This window comes from Panicum hallii, chromosome 6 (genome assembly GCF_002211085.1).
Source record: "Panicum hallii strain FIL2 chromosome 6, PHallii_v3.1, whole genome shotgun sequence".
Classification (NCBI taxonomy): domain Eukaryota; kingdom Viridiplantae; phylum Streptophyta; class Magnoliopsida; order Poales; family Poaceae; genus Panicum; species Panicum hallii.
In genome coordinates, this window is record NC_038047.1 from 45,621,888 (window position 1) to 45,642,138 (window position 20,251).

At 47.6% G+C, this 20,251-nt stretch overlaps 5 protein-coding genes and 1 non-coding gene across 6 annotated transcripts; 2 read left to right on the plus strand and 4 right to left on the minus strand.

Moving 5' to 3' along the window:
• Window positions 1-82: 82 nt before the first annotated feature.
• TRNAL-AAG lies at window positions 83-163 on the minus strand. The gene has a single exon. It is a non-coding gene; the product is annotated as a tRNA-Leu (tRNA).
• A 551-nt stretch (window positions 164-714) lies between these two features.
• Window positions 715-4,719, minus strand: LOC112896687 (7-hydroxymethyl chlorophyll a reductase, chloroplastic). Its single transcript, XM_025964765.1, has 17 exons — window positions 4,399-4,719; window positions 4,206-4,290; window positions 3,952-4,060; window positions 3,679-3,763; window positions 3,533-3,574; window positions 3,237-3,315; window positions 2,771-2,822; window positions 2,619-2,681; window positions 2,417-2,514; window positions 2,228-2,263; window positions 2,066-2,127; window positions 1,943-1,970; window positions 1,641-1,720; window positions 1,497-1,566; window positions 1,334-1,391; window positions 1,147-1,211; window positions 715-1,060 (listed from the first exon to the last, which is right to left on the minus strand). The coding sequence occupies exons 1-17, from the start codon at window positions 4,611-4,613 to the stop codon at window positions 869-871; spliced, it is 1,419 nt and encodes a 472-aa protein (XP_025820550.1). The 5' UTR covers window positions 4,614-4,719; the 3' UTR covers window positions 715-868.
• Window positions 4,720-4,908: 189 nt separating this feature from the next.
• On the minus strand, window positions 4,909-7,496 carry LOC112896686 (histone-lysine N-methyltransferase family member SUVH9-like). Its single transcript, XM_025964764.1, has one exon. It carries the CDS (start codon window positions 7,403-7,405, stop codon window positions 5,441-5,443), a length of 1,965 nt encoding a protein of 654 aa, XP_025820549.1. The 5' UTR covers window positions 7,406-7,496; the 3' UTR covers window positions 4,909-5,440.
• A 1,088-nt stretch (window positions 7,497-8,584) lies between these two features.
• Window positions 8,585-12,282, plus strand: LOC112897204 (monothiol glutaredoxin-S10-like). The gene is made up of 5 exons (XM_025965451.1): window positions 8,585-8,953; window positions 9,059-9,132; window positions 11,383-11,457; window positions 11,722-11,748; window positions 12,012-12,282. Exons 1-5 carry the CDS (start codon window positions 8,685-8,687, stop codon window positions 12,086-12,088), a joined length of 522 nt encoding a protein of 173 aa, XP_025821236.1. The 5' UTR covers window positions 8,585-8,684; the 3' UTR covers window positions 12,089-12,282.
• Window positions 12,283-12,450: 168 nt separating this feature from the next.
• On the plus strand, window positions 12,451-13,967 carry LOC112897203 (GDSL esterase/lipase LTL1-like). Its single transcript, XM_025965450.1, has 2 exons — window positions 12,451-13,049; window positions 13,137-13,967. Exons 1-2 carry the CDS (start codon window positions 12,672-12,674, stop codon window positions 13,887-13,889), a joined length of 1,131 nt encoding a protein of 376 aa, XP_025821235.1. The 5' UTR covers window positions 12,451-12,671; the 3' UTR covers window positions 13,890-13,967.
• Window positions 13,968-14,340: 373 nt separating this feature from the next.
• Window positions 14,341-18,512, minus strand: LOC112897252 (bifunctional TH2 protein, mitochondrial). The gene is made up of 6 exons (XM_025965517.1): window positions 18,078-18,512; window positions 17,847-17,955; window positions 16,376-16,663; window positions 15,840-16,251; window positions 15,450-15,719; window positions 14,341-15,283 (listed from the first exon to the last, which is right to left on the minus strand). Exons 1-6 carry the CDS (start codon window positions 18,377-18,379, stop codon window positions 14,859-14,861), a joined length of 1,806 nt encoding a protein of 601 aa, XP_025821302.1. The 5' UTR covers window positions 18,380-18,512; the 3' UTR covers window positions 14,341-14,858.
• Window positions 18,513-20,251: the final 1,739 nt, after the last annotated feature.

The following is a 20,251-nucleotide window of genomic DNA, read 5'->3' on the forward strand; positions in this document are numbered from 1 at the left end:
TGAGCCGACTCCAACTCGCCTGCCTTTCCAACAAGGGAGGGGAGCGGAGAGAAGCCAAAAAGATTTAAGAATAAAATTGATGTGTTGAGAGTGGGATTTGAACCCACGCCCTTTCGGACCAGAACCTTAATCTGGCGCCTTAGACCAACTCGGCCATCTCAACATTCTGCCAATGTGTAGCGTTCTAGAACTCTACCAGGATGCAGGTGCGGATCAATATCAATTTTCTTAGCCCCTGTCATGTCATGGGCGCACAAGGCTGCCCATCGGGTTTGCGGGCGCGGACTGTAAACCTATGGATCATTTTATTTTTTGTTGACTTGTAGTAAATTTAATGTTTTCCCTCTTTTACTTCCTACTTTATTGAATCATGTATGTATGTGGTGAATTGATGACTTTGTGTGATGTAGCGGTCACTTGTCATTTATAGTTTTATTTCTTCTGGTACCTTTTTAGTGAACTATGAACTTGTTAGTCATCATATATTCCTATGCACCAGTCGCTTACGAGAAGAACTAGCATAGTAGCACAGGTGTGGTTAAACTTTTAAATTCATCACGGGTATAGATTTTCTTAACAGTTTAAATATTTTTCATAGGCACAAATGTAGAATGACAAAACTCAGTGGGTTTATACGTGGTGCTATCTCTAGGGTGGCCGTTGTGCTGTGCGGCTGAGCCTTTCTTCCTTGCTCTCCTCTCTGTGGGCTGTCTGTATGTATTCTACTATATGTATCATATAGTACTATACCATGTTACGTTACGTTACGTTACAATAATCATATATGTCCTCCCTGCAATAATAACTAATCTTACAATCATGATCATCCAAACACAATGCAGGTCTAGTTATTCATTCAGGCCCTTGATTATTGACTGCTGGAGTTGAGCATTGACTGGATCCGTCCGTCCCGGTCGTAGGCCTCCACGATCTTCTTGGCGTATCCCGGGATGTGCTGCTCAGCCCTCTGTTTTCCCCATGCCCGCCTCACATGCAGGTAATTCCGGATCGTGTGGTAGTCCAGAGAGTAGCGTGCGAACTCCAGGCCCTTGGGACCAACCTGCATGCACAAACACCATCCAAACCATCTCATTCATTCAGGCCCTGCTGCTGCTGCTGCTAGTCCTAGTCTGCACACAGCCTTACCAGGTTCAGCAAGAAGGCCAGAATGTTGCCCACAAACCTAGGAGCTGGTCTCGAAGGCCCTTTCCCTGCACATTAATTCATTCCTAATGTAATGTAATCCACCAAACATATTCCTCAATAATTCTTATTATTACTAGTTCTAATATTTCAGATCAACGATTAGGGGAGCTAGCATGCACGTTCATACCTAATTTTGCTGCATCGTCGGCTTTCACTGTCTCCATAACAAACGGTTGCCTCGCGCCCTGAAGAAAGCAACACATACTCTTGTCAATACTAATGTCCTAAGAATCCTGCACTACAGTCACTGTTGCATCAATTCGATCAGTAGCTGCGGATGCGATGCATACGCTGCTCACTGTAGGCGTGCTCTCCAGAAGGCCCTCCACCAGGCTCAGCATCTCCCTCCCACGATCGTTCCTGATGAAGGCCACGCTCAGGTCAATATATATAATTCACTGATGATGCATCCCTGCCAACAACACTCGCTGTACCTGACTGTAATGTACTGAGGATGCTGCGTCATGGAAACCCCAGCATATTTTGGTACGCCCATATACCCCACCACTAAATCCTGCACAGATTTTCCACAAAACACCACCCTTCAGGCTCTAGCTGTGAGCTGCTTCTCCACTCCAGGACAAGTAGAGAGCAGACTGTTAAGATATATAGCAAGACAATGATACAAAGTACTACAGCTAGGCCGCTAGGGCCTAGGATAAGAAACCTTTTCTGTGTCCATCCAAATCAACAGCAACAAGAGACCTATTCAAATTCAAAATGGTGGAAACCTTACCGCCAAGCCATTTGTGTAGTCAAAGCAGCTGCCGATGGTATAAGCAAAGCATTAGCTCAATTGTGAGCGGGCAATTAAAGTTTTGTGGGTGAAAAAACAGCAACCCATTTGTACAGAGAATACCTGTAGCATGATGGTGCAATAACGTCAACCAGGTCGTTTGCTGGCAGGCAAAAATAGGGAACCTGCTTCAAATTAGGCCATATATAAATTAAAAGATTCCATTCTGTTCCATTGTGGAAAACCCAAAGAAAGCGTCAGCATAATAGGCAAACAAATATTTACCTCTTCAATATGTCCATCTAGATGCTTTAAGTGAACCTGTAAAAGTTCTAGGTCATACAATGTCATCACGCATCAAAAGTTTCTAAGCGAAAGCATGACAACTCCTATGATCCTATCCCATTCATTTGCCATGCATGAAATGCCCAAAACGGGGAAAAATCTATGCAGCTAATTGATTCAATGTCCGACCTTGTAGTCCTGCATAAATTCATAATGAAGAACAGTTTCTGGCTCACTGCTTGCCGCCTTCAAGAATTTATCGAGTCCTTCACGTGTACCATTGTCAACTGAGAAAAATTACAGTATGTCAGAGCTACAATATATCTTTCATGCAACATAATAACAGAAAAATGTAAAGATTGACTGGTTTGAGAGAAGCATTGGAAATTACCACAGTTTGTGCCAAGCACATAAAGCTTTTCCAAACCAAGGTACTTTTCTACAGATCTCAAGGCTGTAATCCAAACAATAGCTTTAAAAACCGCGACATATGATAAACCATCACGAATAGAAATAGAAAAATGGCTAGTTAAAGGAAAACACCTTGCACTTGACAACCGACACCACAGAAAAGAAGGCGCTTTACACCAGCTGCCTGCCAAAGGAAATCGCTAAACTCTCTGGATTGATCTAAACTGGTCACTATTATGCTGACACAGTAGGATGCATCTGGTTATGGCCAGAGTAATGATTGGAATGGATTTGGGAAGCCACTGGAATATGTAGTCAAATGGGTGTTCCAGGTTGAAAAGGCTAATGGAATTACCCTTGCCGAAACAACCAAATCAAATAAAATTTAAATACTTCTAACTCCCTAGAATTGGGAAATGGGAACAAGTATCTGGACCAAGTAACCCAAAATTAATGTCGGAACGGCCAATGTTTCTGCCACCATGACCCGTTATTAGTTACTTCTGTATGTTTAAGAAGGGGAAGGAGGCAAGGTGCCCAGCTTGTTCAAGAAAAGGGAAAAAAGGAGAAAAGTATAGTTTCAAAAGGAATGGTTTACCTCTACTAAGGCAAGCGTATTGAGATTTGGCGATAATGTTGGCTTCACGCCTTTTGCTGCAATAACTTCATCTGGTGTCCTACAAGAGCATGGCTACCGAAATTAAATGCTTCCATTCTAGCAAGCAAGGGACATGATGATTAGCATGAATAATTCATGGATGAACTGATAATAACAGTTTTAGCTCAAGATAGTTGCAGAAAGTGTGGAGGTTCAAATGTATATGCCGTTAAGGAGTGCTTTGCTTATACACAAGCCATATAGAAAATTTCTGAAATCCATCGGTTTCACAATACCTGGCCAAAACAGGCCTTGGAGCAAGCCTGTCGTCAGGATCACTGCAGAGGGTAACAAAAACCATTGTTTAAATTAAACCCACGTGGTCATGATTGTGCGTTGCAGAGAGAAAGAAGGATGTGGCATCTGATTCTTGTCTGGGTGCCTTTGTACACAAACCACAGCATCGACCATATTTGCTTTCAGCATCTCAACAGCGATTGTTGTCACAATTCCTGTCCACTGAGCTCCTGCATGTAAGGCGTAGATATATATTACATGCGACACAGGTGCGTGTGTGGTTTTGGTTTCTTGAGGTAGACCATGTGGTACACTGCATATGTTTTCTTTTTTCCTTCCTTGCAGAGATGCAGGTTGGGAACAGGTAATGCTGGTAAAGGAGGAGGAGCAGGAGAATCCACAAGAGGTAAGATAGTACCTTGAATTGGTTCGGTCTTCCTGGCATACAAGAGTTGATCATGGACTCCAAAGTACATTTCATCCATGCTTTCCTTCCTGCCTCTCCCATGGACTAGTGGCTCAAGATCCTACATATGTATATGATGTTGGCATTTGTAAATTTGCGTCAATTCAATTGTGTAGAGCGTTACTACTTGTTGCAGGCGACGGGCGGATTCATCAAAGGATTAGCAGAGCTAGGTAGGTGATGTGAAGATGGAGGGGGGAGACAACCTCGACGCGGGACATGCCGTCGCCCAGGAAGGCGCAGGCGGTCTTGACATGCGCAACGTAGTATGTGTCGCAGAGGCCACAGCGGCTGAGATGAGGAATAATGCAGAAACACAAACAGAGATGAGCATCGCATCGCATCACACATTTCACACAGCACAAGATTGAGCTGCAGGCCGAGCAATCTAATGCATACCTGCAGTGGTCCTTGGCAGGGTAGACGGCGCCAGGAGGGATGGGCTTGGATTTCTGCCGCCAATCCTCCCGGAGAGCCTTGGCCTGGAGAGTTCCTTTTCTCTTGGAGGAGGAAGACGAGGAGGCGGCGGCGAAGGAGAAGCGGCGGGATCCGGGATCAGAGGGAGCCGTCGGGGAGGCGAACAAGGAAAGGGAGAGGCAGGTGCTGGAGGCCATGGAACTCGCTCGCAGCCTCCCTCTCCTGCTAGTCTCCAACACAGCGAGCAGCCAGGAACGATGACGATGATGATAAGAGGCAGAGGCGAGGAATCGAGTGGAGGGAGATCGTGGGCTTGGTGGGCCTGTCTATAAAAGGCTTCCCTTGCAAATAAAATGGACAGGACTGAAGAAGAACAATAACCTAACCAAAAAAAGAAGACCGAAGGACGAAAGCATGGCCCTGATCACACGAAACAGGCTATACAAGACTATCATACTATCCAGAAAACAGAAAAGGCTGAGACACCACAAGTAACAACTGCAAACAGTCTCCCACTTCCACTTCCTCACACTTCCATTTCATATATCCAGGCCAGTCAAAAACAGGCCATACAAGACTATGCATACCAATCCAAAAACTCAATTTGCAACTTGCCCCCTTTCTGTGACATAAACAAAGGCCAAAATAAAAGGCAGCTGTTCATTCATGTTATACAGGGTCAAAATCACAAACATCCACATAACACAGTCCTATGTGCCAACCATTTACCACATCAGTACTAACTAGTAAAAGAGATCTAGCATACCTTTTGCTGACTGCGTAAGCCCTGAAACCACACCAGCAGCAACACAACACCACCACCAATCGAAGGCTTGGTGACACCAACAGAGATGTGAGCAGCTAGCAACACCCTCAGTTCTAGAATCTAACAGATTAGAGGGCGCAACCTGTGGTGAAACTAGACCAATGTATGGCAACCCTATCCCCCAAAAAATCCCCTCAGATAGCCTATCCTCCAAGAAATCCAGTAAGCCTTCGGATCATTGTTGCTTCAGAACCAGCATCAGCTTGCACTCAGATACCCATCGATTCCATAATCGATGCTCAGCTCTCGCATTGGTGGGATTGTCTCCATGGCAAACACCATCAGGTGAGGGTACCGTTCATCCTCGTTGCCACGGACTACAAACTGCAGGAACACGTTCGGCGTGCAGCTGTGGCTGATGTAGCAGGCCACGTTCCTCTTCTGGGACACATCGAGAAGGTAACCTGGCCCTGCAAACTCAGCGAATTGGGGTCCCCTGATGCTTGGGTCGACGGCTGAGCCATCTCCCCACTCCTTCCATCGCTCCGGAAACCGCTTCGGGTCGATGATGCTGCGATCCTCCATCAGTGCATTGCCTGAATGATCATCCATGATGACCACATCCCCACCGTACTCGCACACAAAAGCACCCGGCGGTATCAAGTCCAGCGCCCTAACACCCCAGCCTGTCTCGTTGGAGCGGAACACCTCCAGCCGGTGCTTCATCCCTCGCTGCGTCACCCGGTTCACGCAGGTCATGGGGCACCCACACAGAGCACCGCATTCATACACCACCGGTCTTCCCATCACCAGAGTGCCATCCTCATTGTACGCCAGTCCTCCAGTGTTCTTCCTCTCGCATCTGCACTTGGAGCCACAGCCCGAGGCGCAGTGGCAGCCCCTCTGCCGCCTGACCGGCCCGTGCGCTGGGGGCACCGGAAACTCGGGGCGGACAGTGTACTCAAATAGCAGGGGAGACCTGTCATCATCCAGCTTGTTGCAGACGGGGACGCGAAGGACCTCCGCCCCCTTGGAGAGGTCAAGCGAAATGTACCTCGGCGGGCGGATTCTGGAGTCCATGGCGTCATTGAGCTGCTTGGCGGTGTGCCAGCTCTTGCTGCCTAGCTCCTCCTGGCCTGGGAGACGCGCAAGCTTGAACTTGCAGACGTCGTGGCCGGACTTGCCAGGGCCGAAGGTGGAGCTGACGACCCTGTAGAGGCCGTCGTAGACGTAGACCTTGCGGTTGGGGTTGGGGCTCTGGTCGCAGACGTGGCCGCGGATGACGCGCACCTCGACGCCATAGAGATAGCTGTTGTGGAGCGCGAGGTTGCCGCGCTCGAGCGTCTGGTCGGCGTGGTGGTCGAGGCGGTTGCGTTGGCGGCCGCCGCTGCCGGTGTAGACGAGGACGTCGCCGGTGTCCTCGTCGTCAAGGTACCCTCCGGAGGAGACGATGCTGGTGGCAACAGGGTGGCCCTCGTTGACGAGGCTGGCGGGGATGTAGCCGATGCCGGCCTGCGGCGCGGTGTGGAGGCCGACGACGCAGAGCTCGGCGCGGTAGTAGAAGGCGTCGCCGACGAGGACACCGGGGATGTCACCGACGATGCGGACCTCGCGGTGGAGCCAGTGGCCGGCGGAGAGCATCCGGCTGGAGGCGCGGAGGTCGACGCGGTTGCGGGCGCCGGCGGAGGGCTCCTGGCGCTGGTAGGCGACGCGAAGCGCCTCGAAGGTGAGGCGCGCGCGGCGGACGAGGGCGCGGTAGTGGAGATGGTCGGCCGGGGTGAGGTTGGCGACGCGCACCATCTCAGCGGCGGGGCGCGCGCGCTTCTTGGTGGCGGAGGGATCGGATCCGCCCGCGCCGGAATCTCGAGGCAGCTGCATCTCCTGCCGAGGGGGCAGAGGAGGAAGCGGGGGAGGGAGAGGGAGAGAAGGTGCGGCGGAGGAATTGGGGCGGAGCTGTGCGGCGAGGGCTTCGAGGTGGAGCTGGGATTGGCGAAGGCAGCGGGCGAAGAAGGCGTCATCGTCGGGGGAGGGAGCAAGCTCCCTGTGGAGGGCGTCGCAAAGCTCCGGGGTGAGCGCGAGCATCAGCGGCGGCGGTGCTGCGATGGGGATGGGGGTTTGTGGTGGGATTGGGCCATCGGGATCGGGTTTGGGGATGACGGGAAATTGCGAGAGGAGCTGTGCAATTTGAGGCGGCGGCGGCGGCGGCGGCGGCGAGGACCCCATTGGCGACGCGAGGGCTAGCTGGCCCGCCCCTCCCTCTCCGGTGGGTGGACAGCTCCGGACAGACGAGCGAATCTCCCTCCCTCACCGCCCACGGCTGCTTCGCGTAGAGATGCCCGAATGAATTTTGAAAGATTTAAATCGAATCCAAAATTTAGAAATGTTTGGTTCAGATTTTGTAGTGCAAACGTGTTTGTAACACAAAATGAGCGAAAAGTGCCAACTATCATGCAATTTACTAAATTATTTACTGGTGATATCTTAGCCGATCAAATAGAATTTTACTATGCATGCTACGCATAGCTGCAGAGAGACCATATAGATAGACGACTGGTTGGTGACGAAATGATAACGATGATAACACTTGAAGAGATATCTACCATCGTGCTGTGTTGGAAGAATCTTCATAAAGTGTGTCGATGGAGAAAGAGCATTATGATAGTGAATTTTTATAAAAAAATATAGTACAAATATGAACAACTACTTAATCTTACCTCTACGAGTACCTCCAAGAGACTAGGCTAACTGATGCTTAAGATTGACGACGTAGTCACCGTAGGTGTCTCGCTGCCGATAGGCACATCTCCTACTACTGAAAAGAAATGTACATGCCGAGTTCTCAGGCAGATTCCATCATAAGAAATCTTACCAGTTGAGTTACGCTCACTTTATATTATGACAGTGATTTGAAGTTGGTTCGAAGGGACTAGATCAGAATACGTATATATATATATGTATGTATATATATATATACAAAATACCGTTATAAAGACTAATCACATATGTATGAACGGATCTAATAATAGTAGATTAGTTTAATCGGACATGCTTTTGTTATCGTGGATGCCGTCCGATGGGAGGTAGAGTACTTCTAGCTGAATGAGGAGAGAACTGTGTTAGAATTTGTTATTTTTATGCGAAATAAGTGAAGAGGATAGGATAAAAAATTGTGGTTGTTCCTTTTAACCAAGAAAAAACATTTCTATTTGCCATATTAATATGCATTATTATGCCCTGTACTTATTTTTGCATTTTCTATTTTTCTTTATATATTTAGCCAAACTCAGGTGTACCAAAAGTGTGATATGGGCTGGGCGTTATGCTCGATATCAGTTTTGGCGTCTCGGGCCTGTAAGCCCAGCCCAAGAAGGGAATCTATCACATCCAGAGAGACGGATCGTGTTGCGGTTGCGGCCGGAAGAGAGAGAGAGAGAGAGAGAGAGAGAGAGAGAGAGAGAGAGACGAGAGGAGTCGAGAGAGATTCCGCCACCGCCAACCTCCGATGCCGCCGCCGCCGCCGGGCATGACCCTCTGCCGCCTCCCCACGGCCACCCTCGGGCTCCCCCTTTCTCTTCCTTGTTTGCTGTCTCGTCCCCGCCTTTCCCTCGCCGCACGTCGCGCCAGGGCCGTCGCCGCCAGGGCCTCCTCCTCCTCCTCCTCCTCCTCCTCCTCCTCCTCACCGGACTCGTCCTTCGGCTCACGGATGGAGGAATCCGTCAAGAAGACAGTGGCCGACAACCCCGTAGTCATCTACTCCAAGTCATGGTGCTCGTAAGATCAACAGCCCCAACTGAGCCAAACCTAGCATTGGTTCATTAGCTTCGATTCGTCCTCACCTCATCTGGTTCCATGCCATGACATGCTCAACGTGGCCAGATATTCCATGGAGGTGAAGGCGCTCTTCAAGAGGATCGGCGTGCAGCCGCACGTCATCGAGCTCGACCATCTCGGTCTGTCCCCTTTTTCCCCTTCATGTTTTCCCTTTCGAATTCCCGATGCAATGCTCTCTTTAACGCACCTGAACTGATAGCGCTCTTTAATTCGGACTTTCAGAGCAACTTAAAATGCTGTCATATATGCAATCGTGTATCGTTACCATCGAACGTCTGACCGTGACATAGCGCCAACTTATTCTATACCTCCCTGTTAAAGATGGGCGTGGTTGAACCTTGGAGCGAACCGCAACTGATCCATCGATCCATATGATATGTGGAGGATAACCGCTCTATCCATTTTGATTAGTTGCTGATCCGTGGTGCCCCGACGGATATTACGGATCAACCTGCTCCAAGCTGTTATGCTTTCTGCTGCTTGCGAGCGTGGCTGGCTTGCTGCTACTTCAGGGGTTCAAATGCATATATTATATATACCCTGCTTCCCTGCCGATTATTGGCACAGTTATTTATCATATTCATTTGTGCACAATTTCCACAAACTATTTTGTAGGTGAAGTATGCAATGGTGCCATGAGAACATGCTCAGCAGTTCACCTTATTGACTGGAAGTCTAACAATTCACATGAGTTTCTTTACAAGGAAAATGACCAAGATATAAAGTATCATAATCACTGGCTTCTACATCACATAATAACGTGGTTGTGCATTACATTAAATCCACGAGCGACACAGGATGTATCTGGCTATCTGCATGAGAAACCGTTTTGTTTAAACTAAAAAAAAGAACTTTTTTTTTGGCCATTCTTACCCAAAAAAGCATCCTCCAGCCGCAGCCATCCCAAAAACAATGAACCACACATCAGCAAAAAGAAACTTAGAAACTCGAGTGAATGAACCAGGCTGAAAGCGCTAACGTAGAAACAGATATGAGTATTCAGCTAACACAGCTCTGTTGTTCTTCTCATCACCGGCAGCGATGGGGGAGGCTCCCTCAAGCAGTACGGCTGTAGGGAGGCTCAGCTGCTTCATTCTTTAACGGTGGATGCTGCAGCTGGCAGCGAAGGATGCTGCTCCTTCACGCAAGACGGCTGCACGGAGTCTCTGATGCTGCACTCCTCGTCGGAGGAGGATGCCAATAGCAACGGGGCGGCTGCTTCGCGATGCACGTAGGCACCACGGCCGGCGGCATCAGATATTCAGATGGGGGATGCCACCGCCTTGCCGCCGGATGGATCGATCCATTCGATCCTTTGGTTTTCCAGGTCCTGATCCGCTGCTCCTGCACCGCTTCATGGGTCAGAAACAGGGCCCATTTGGGTCATTTCTATGGATCGGTTCGATGAACCGTCGGGTCGAGCCGAACCACGCCCATCTTTATACCCTGTCACACGGGTAATCATTAGGGGGATTGAGTTGGAACAATTTCATCTGTTCAAAGCTCTCTGACTTCGTGGACAATTTGGTTTGAGGCCATTATAGATGTTTGTTCAGATATATGCATACATACATGAACAAGTGCTCCTGACCACCCAAAGTCCCAAACCATCAGGAATGGAAAAGGTCTTGCCAAAGCCCTAGAGCAGTTCGGATTTTGCCAAGCCTGAAGGTTTAAAAGAACATCATTGCTCCCTCAGAATTGAGTATCCATATCCTGTGGCCAATGACTATCCTTGTTCTACCATGGATTTCATCAACAGCTGTATACTTACCATTGATGGTCATCTCCGGTCAGCCAAATGTGCTATGGTCACAAATTTTTGCCCTGTGTGATACAAATGATTGGTAGCTGTACATCTATTTCGTGTCCTTTGGTAGGTGTACTACATATGTCAAACATGATTGTCCTTTCAGTCTCTTTCCTCACATTCTTCACTTGGCTGGCCAGTTGTATGGCCTTTCCTAATTGTAACCTACATTTTCATTGTTGCGTTTGATGTTCTACTTCAGCGCTGTCAATTACAAACCCCATAGCATGCAAACGCACATTGACCAGTTGCTTGAACTAATGCATACACTAGTTTTACTCTTACCAGACATCATGCATGCCCATAGGCACCTGGGATTTACAAGTACTTCTTGATTCCTAACTTTTGGGTGTGCTAGTGAAGTTGGTCATGTCAGCATATCTAAATGTGTCCTCGCTGTTTTTTTTTTCTTTTTGCAAAGCCACATGCACTGAACGATTGTGATTTTTTGTAGTTATTTCCTGCTGGAAAAAGAAAGTGTAGTAGGTAGAATGCAGTGGTTCTGGATATCAATTTGCATGTTGATGTTATTATGCAACTGACAGCCAATCCCTTTCAGGCGCTCAAGGACCACAACTACAAAAGGTGTTAGAGAGGCTGACTGGACAGTCTACTGTTCCTAATGTTTTCATCGGTATGTCAGGTTTCCGTTTCTCCCCACCTTTTATACTCTACCTAGCTTAGCTTCTCTTTTGTTCATGACTAATTAGCAAAATCAATCAAAGATTTTTCATTTTAAGCAGGGATATTTGCAGCTGGTGTCCTTGAGTGCAAATACTGATAGATAGGTGTAATGTTTGCAGTTTATACGGAAATGAATCCGCATACATGAATCTGTTATTTTGATTTACATTGCATGACTTGCACACTTCTAACTAATTATTTTGTCTTATTCCAGGTGGAAAGCATGTTGGTGGCTGTACAGGTATTATTCTTTGTTGAATGCTAATCAGAAGAGTGTATTCTGCATGCTAATCTTGTAATATTTTCCCACGTTAATAACTATTAAGCTATTCCTCCTACATGGCACGTGAGGTGATTGAGAGGGTTCAGCCAAATATGCATATTCTTTTAGCACTTGGGGAATAATAAAAGCAAATAGGTCATCTTGAATTTGTGCTATGTATAAGTACCTGTGCCATTGATGGAAAGGAAAAGGAACCGCTAATACTGTGCCTTATGCTGTAGATACTGTGAAGCTGCATCGCAAGGGTGAGCTAGCTAGCATGCTGTCGGACCTGGATATCGACATTAACAACTCATGACAAGATGGAGTGTGGTTTGCGGAGTTGAGGCTTGAGAAACTCGGGTATCGAGTTATTTAGCCTTTTACAGATCCACTATGTTTTGGTATGGCAAAACTGGTGCCACTTACACATTTTTTGTTCGGTATAACACCTAGTAAGTCACGGAACTTGACCAGTGTATGCAAATTGCAAATACTGTGTTTGCTGAGCAATTTCTTGTTCTTGGCTTTTGTTGTTTCCTGCTCATGCATACTGTAGTAGTGTTGCCGCCGACGGAGCAGGTAAGTTAGCTGAGTTACTGGTTGTTGTGGTCCGACCCGATGGATGCGATGAACATGAATGGCCTGAAAAGCTGGGTGGTGTTGCGTTGCGTTGCATTGCATTGGGTTTGTTACGCAAGGACAAGTTTGCTCCTTGAGGGAAGCGTTGCAATCACACGGCTCCGGCAGTGTGGTTGCGGCATCCCCCAGAGCCGACACGACGAATCTCCACTACTAGCTAGTCTTATCCCTAGCTATATATATGATCCATCAAGCTAAAGAAGAATCAGAATCTCACAGCAGCCAAGGATTGACGCTTCCAGCTGCCGACGACGTCGAGAATGCTTCCAGCCGCCATCGCCTGGTGCCTCCTGCAGCTGCTCCACCCTTCACTGGTGGTGTGCCAGCAGCAGCAGGCCGCCGGCGCCACTCGCGCCTTCTTCGTCTTCGGCGACTCGCTGGTGGACAGCGGCAACAACAACTACCTGGCCACGACGGCGCGCGCCGACTCGCCGCCCTACGGCATCGACTACCCCACGCACCGCGCCACCGGCCGCTTCTCCAACGGCCGGAACGTGCCGGACATCATCAGCGAGTACCTGGGGGCGGAGCCGGTGCTGCCCTATCTCAGCCCGCACCTCGACGGCCGCAAGCTGCTGGGGGGAGCCAACTTCGCGTCCGCCGGCGTCGGCATCCTCAACGACACGGGCATCCAGTTTGTAAGCCGTCGTCTTCGACCTCATCATCAGCTAGAATGCTACTAGATAGCTGCTGATGATTGCATTGCATTGCATCGCACATCGCAGGCCAACATCATCCGCATCCAGAAGCAGCTGCGCTACTTCCAGCAGTACCAGAGCCGCGTGCGCCGCCTCCTCGCCGGCGACGGCGACGCCACCGCCCGCCTGGTGCGCGGCGCCCTCGTGCTCATCACGCTCGGCGGCAACGACTTCATCAACAACTACTACCTGGTGCCCTTCTCCGCGCGCTCCCGCGAGATGGCGCTGCCGGACTACGTGCGCTACCTCGTCGCCGAGTACGCCAAGATCCTGCGCCAGCTGCACGGCATGGGCGCGCGCCGGGTGCTCGTCACCGGCTCCGGCCCGCTCGGATGCGCCCCCGCCGAGCTCGCGCTGCGGGGAAGCCGCGCCGGGGAGTGCGACGCCGAGCTGCAGCGCGCCGCCGCGCTCTACAACCCGCAGCTCGTCGACATGATCAGGGGGCTCAACGCCGACATCGGCGCCGACGTCTTCGTCGCCGTCAACGCGTACAGGATGCACATGGACTTCATCTCCGACCCGGCGGCCTACGGCTTCGTCACCTCCAAGGTGGCCTGCTGCGGCCAGGGGCCCTACAACGGCGTGGGGCGCTGCACCGCCGCCTCCAGCGTCTGCCCGGACCGGAGCGTCTACGCCTTCTGGGACAACTTCCACCCCACGGAGAGGGCCAACCGGATCATCGTCAGCCAGTTCATGGACGGCACACAGGAGTACATGCACCCGATCAACCTCACCACCATCCTCGCCGTCGACGCCGCCGCCGCCGCCACCTTCAACTAATATTTCATCATTATTGCACTGCACACCTATATATATATATGAAGAATTGGAAATAAAATGAGCATTATATATATTATGCGATTCCAGCAAGCACCCTATCTATCTATGGTGCTGTTTGGATCTAAGGGCAAATGGCAAAATTTTTGCTCCTGTCACATCAGATGTTTGGATGCTAATTAGAAGTATTAAATATAGTTTAATTAAAAAACTAATTATATAGAAGAGGACTAAATGACGAGACGAATCTATTAAGTCTAATTAATCCATAATTAGCAAAATTACGATAGCATTTGCCCTTTTGCACTTTGGGGTGTTTGGATCCAAAAGTGCAAAAAAAGTGCAAAAGAGCAAAAGTTTTGCACTTTCTCTTTCCATTGGATCCGAACAGGCCCTACATATATACACACACACACATGTACTATGAATAAGCTGCTGTATTCACTATTCAGGGTGACATCGATCGAGATATATATATATATATATGTATGTATATATATGTGTGTGTGTATATATATATACATATAATACTACATAAAGATAGATCAAGTAGCTCGCAGGCCACACAAGAAGCAAATAATAAATCCATTTATTGCCAACTGAAAACAAGCACCTCTACATGCAGTTGCTGTTACAGTTGGACTTGGGTGCATACACCACTCGATGTCTATTATATATACTGCAGCCGTCACTGCGGTATAATGCCAGCAACCACTCCAGAAATTAATCCCAAACGGAATAAGGACGAATCAATGAACATTGATCACGGGTAGTGCAAACTAAAGCCATTGCAAAGCACAACCCGGTATGGGTACTCTCATACATACTGGGGCGGCGGGCCAGATTTGGCATGTTTGTGGCTTTCATAAAATGACCACAATGGGGATTCACGTATCATGTGCATCAATCAACTGGCAAAAGTTCTGACTTCTCAATGAAAAAAACACCCAGAGAAAAGAAACAGCACTTCCATCAGCTGAAATCACTTCCCAGAATGAAAGCGTGTATCTCTGACCAGCTGGAAACCGTATAAAGGACCCCAGAACGTGCCTTGAACGTGGATTTCTCTTGCTCCGTCAGCTGCCTCTGCTTCTCTACTAGACCAGGGAACAACGGCACAAAAGAAACACCAAATTGTTTGCCCACTCTCCGCAAGCTTGTGCTTGATCCAATGACAATACCAATATCTGCCTCCAATAAGCAGAGCAAATCTCCAACTGAGTCTCCAATATACACAGATAGTGATGCAGCTGTACTGTCCATGCCACTTTTGATGCTCTTAAACTTTTCAACTTTGTCTAGTGGAGACTGCATTTTTCTGACAATCTGACCGGTTGAAACAGACCCCTCAAAGGCAAACTCGTTGGAATGTATGTTCAGACCATCTAGACAACCAACTGCATGAAAGCATGACAATGCAAAATAAATTAATTACCAGTTAAGAAACGACTATTCAAGACAAAACTAAAATGTTGATCGAAAGCTTATAGCAACAGCAAAAAGAAAGAAACTTAGCTTCATTATTAGGGTGAAGCCATTGTCATCAGACAAGACAAAGATTACCTGATGAAAAGGCAGACCGTATTAGTTCTGCGCACCAGCAATAGGAAAGAATATGGATATCCAAATTGAGGTGCTCCCTTGTTTTTCCAATCTTCTGAAAGAAATTTTTACAGCCATCTTGAAGAATAAGCCGCTCCCCAGCTTTCCTGATATCTTCTAAATTCATTCCCCTAAGAACACCGGAGTCAACAACCCTAGAATTTGCAAGCTTCTCAAACTCTGCTAGCACCTCCAGGCCTTTATACAGTTGATCATAATCTAGTGACTTTACTGTAATAAAACAAAAGACCACATAAACTATCAGCAAATCATTCAAGCATGGATTATCTACTATTGCTAAATCACAAACCAATATAAACAAATGGAACACAGAGGCCATGATGCGCATACATTCTTCTGGAGGAAGTAGTCTTTCCATGCATTCCTCGTACTCTTCCATGTACTGCTTAGAGAGCATGTTCCACGAATTTCTCAAGTCTGATGATTTCGTACGGTCAAGGGTACTATCGATCCCACTTTGACTTGTCTTTTGGAATGACAAAATTGCAATCTCCGCCAAAATGGCAGACGAATCAACAACAGTGCATGTCAAATCAAAATCAGAAAAGACCAAGAGTTTATATTTTGGATCACAATATCTTAAAAGTGGAGCTACGACAGGCTGGTCTACAAGTTGAGCAGAAAAGAACTCCACTTCCAGTTTCATAGCTTGCTGGTAGAGCTTGGCAATAATCTCAAGCTCCTCACCAGTTAATGAGATACTCAGTTTGTCCAGCAACTCTTCTATCTGGAGCGCATTACCCTGCAGCAAAGCAAGAAAAAAAAAAGAAATGATTCAGCACATGAACTAGTTGCATTGAAGCACGAGCCAATACTACACTAAGATGTAGGGGCATCCATGTATAGGCAGATTGACAATTCTATACCTCAAAATCACTGGATGCATATGTGTTAATCCATTTCTTGTATGGGTGATTTTCATCTTGTTTAAGGAAAACCGTGAGTTCTTTGCCTAGATACGCATAAAGCCTCATGCATGGAGTCATGGCCCCAACAGTGTATGCAGCAATTTTAGTCTTCTCGAATGGTGTGACCATTTTGTCAGAACCTTTTGCACCATCAACTTTTCCAGCTGCAGTTGCAAGTAGGAAATCAGTGTATTTGGCTGTTGCTGCACTTGGAGGGATCTCCTTGGTAGGATCAACTCCCCACTCCTGAAAATCGAATAGTCAGGAACTCAGGATACCCAACTGAGTATTTGAGAAAAAAAGATTCTAAGTTGGAAAAAGATTACTCGGTGGTTATTGAATCAGTGGGGAAAGCAAAATTCAGTTTTAAGGACAATATACATATATCTCTAGCAATAGTCCTAAACTGAGAGAACATGCGTCATTCCAAAGGGAGGGAGGGAACATGCCGGATGGCCTTAAAATGTAAATTAATTAATTGAATAGAACATAACTACATACATACTTTCATGTAAGAATGCATGACTAGGATTTGTGAGAAGTGTGTGGTTCAGTTCTTTCTGTTGTTTGGCCAAAATCATGAGCAGAATCACAACGGTTAATGTGAGAATAAGGTTGCAACAATTAGTGTCAAGTCAAGAGATTAGTGGGCACACACATGGTATAAGGACTCAGGACTCAAGAGGACACAAAAGCCCTTTCTAGATTGAAATATCTGAAATAGCCTAACAACAAAAACAGCCAATTATAGCAAGCTTTGAATTTAATAGAGTCAGCTTGCTAGTAGAAATCTAATAGTGGTAAGAGGATAGGAGAGGACTGTGACCAACTTCCCACTCCAACAAATCAAACAGTCAAGACAACTGTCTGAGTCGTGAAAACTCTTTGCAATGAAAACAAGTCCTAGGATGGAAGGAAAATAATCTAATCACAAGTTAATATAAGACAGGACAGACAACACTCAGGTGTTAGGACTATCTTATACATATAAGCTATAATGAACTGAAATTTTGTTTTTTTAAGGAAAAAAAAGGTATGACAGCTTGAAAACATTTTGGCTCTAGATCTCAAAATGCATTACTGTAGAATAGGTGCACAGTTGAAATTGTTGAGTGGTAAGGTATGGCTTAATTAATTGAAGGCAACAGCGGAGCAACAAAGTTACATATAGATATGCACTGCCCAGTCTGGAATTGTTAAGATGAAAGCTCAAGTGGATATATGTTGGTGTCAAAATTACAAGAGGAATATGGGTGCTGTGCGGCGGTTGATTAATATTGAAATAGAACATATTAGTTTCTTCAGTGTTACTAGTAGTTTCCTAAAGAGATCCATGTGTACATGCATCACAGTATGGTGGCGATTCCATCGGAAAAGTACGGCAGGGAAAAGAGAAGATTAGTAGGTGGGTGGGGCAGAAAAAGGGGACCTTGAGGACGGAGGCGTGGAGGCTGAGCTCTTGGAGGATGGCCTTCCTGAGGGCGGCGATGGTGGCCCTGTCGTCGTCGTCGTCGGCGCAGTCCTCGGCCATCTCGTAGCTGATTGATTGTCGCAGGAGGAAAGGAAGAATCGGATCAGATCCAGTCCAGCCCTGGAGGTGGTTAGGCGAATCGAATCGGACGGAATCAGGAAGGAGGAAGGGGGAATGAATTGGACTTACGCGCGCGCGAAGGCGTGGAGGAAGTGCGCGTCCTGCGCGATGTAATGGCGGAAGGCGTCAAGGCGCAGGTTGCCGGCGGCGAGGGAGAGGAGGAAGGGTGTGTATGCGGCGAAGGCAGCCTCCCGCGAGGAGGCGGCGATCCAGAAGCGGCGGGCCGCCGAGCCCTCGGCAACGACCGCGGCGGAAGAGGAAGAAGAGGATGACGCCATGGCGGGTCTCCGTTGGCTTGTCGACGAGCAACAGGAGGAGGAGACGAGAAGTGGGCGTGGCAGCGGGAGACGGAGGCGGCGGAGAACAAGCATATACGTATATCTGTATGTATGTATGCAGAGAAAGATGAGGAGGAGGAGGAGGAGGAGGAGGAGGAGCCTCGCCGCCGGCCGGCCAATCCTCCCCGCACTTACGACTACTAGAAGACGACGAGGACGAGGACGACCAAAAAAGTGGCCGGCAAATGCTTCCCATCTTTCTCTCTTCCCCCCTTGATTAACTCCGTAATACTAATCCAATCCAATTGAACTTTGAAAAAAAATACAATCTAATTCGAGCATTAATTTGCCGTTTGGGAAAAAAAATATTCCCCAATTTTAGGCAAAATTAAGTATAGTAATACTTGCTGTACCAAATAGTTACATTTTCAGGTACCGACACGATCTCAAAAACAACTTTAGACACCAAATTTGGTAAATAAATATTTGTGATGCATACCGGAACTAATTAATACGAAGCGTAAAGAGTTTCGCTCTAGAAATCGGCTTAAATGGATATCAGAGTGATTGTTGGACACAACAAGCATTATATGATGAGGATGCTGCTAAAGCTATGAATCGGCGAATGAAGAGTGGTGGGCAGCTGATGGAAACGTAGTTAGCCATTCGTAGAGCAGGTTTCGTGGGGTTTCATTTGCACTTAAAAGGTGCCATATCAACAAATTAGATAGCAGTTTTAAACTTCCATTGGGAGAGTTTGGTTTCTTATGCACACCATTTTTTCCACTTTAATTGATCACTTAAGTGCAGCATTAAAATGATATGCTAACCTATGAAACAGTGAAACGAAATTTTGCATTGTGAGATCTAGTTTCATTCATCTACTCAAATATCTTTAGATAATAGGGGGGCTCTCGCGGAGGATCGCCCTCCGCGACCCATTCGCAGCGAACGGAGGCCCTTCCTTTCTACTACTTCCTTTCCCTCTTTCTTTCTTCTTCCTCCGATGCCTCCCGATCTGACCTGCCACCGCCGCCCGCGTGCGGTGGCGACTTGCCGCCGCACCGCTCCTCCCACCACCTGCCTTCGCATCCGACACCGTTACCGCCCGCCGGGGCTCCTCCACTGCCTGGCCGGCGGCGCCATCGCGGCCGACCTCACCACCCATAACCTGCCACCGCCGCCGGGCTTGCCGCCACTCTGACCTCCCTTCTAATTCCGCCGGCCATGGAACCCCCAAACCCCAAATCATAACCCTAACCCCTCCACTGCCGCCGCCCCTCGCCGACCTCCACCGCCGCCGGCCGTTCCGCCCACCTCCCGCCGCCGCTGCCTTCAACCTCGCCCTCCTCTCCCCCAGGTCCTACGTATTGGCGACGCCGTTCGCTGGCAACGATTGCAGCGAATGTTCGCCAAATAAGATTTTTTTAGATAACATGTTACAATTGGAAACCGTGTAACAAAATTTTGTACTAAGAATGGTTTTATGAGCTTATGACGTGGATATATTTGACATTGTGAAGCTGCTGAAGATAATAGCAGGTGCCAGGCGCTAAACAAGTTCATTGGATGAAAAAGATAACATTAAGGAGTTTGTTAGGCTCTTTTTGGTGCCAGATAAGGTGAGAATAAGAGTCATTTCATTGAGTGACAATATATTTGGAAAATTTACAGTACGTGAATTCATTGGTTGTCATATTTGAAGTCTAAAACAGAGGAGTAGACGTGTTGAAACGCTTGACAAATCCATAGATCATGTCTCAAAACTTATATGTTTGTAATACTTTTCAACATGTACAAGACTTAAGTAGAGATATCACATAAGCCAGTGTATCAACAAGCATCAAGTTAACCGATCCTTTTAGGTTTCTATTTTCTTTTCTTTTTTGCATAACACGGTACAAATATAGACGTTAAAACTCACGCACACGCACAACTCTTCATCTAGAAGAGACTAAATTAATA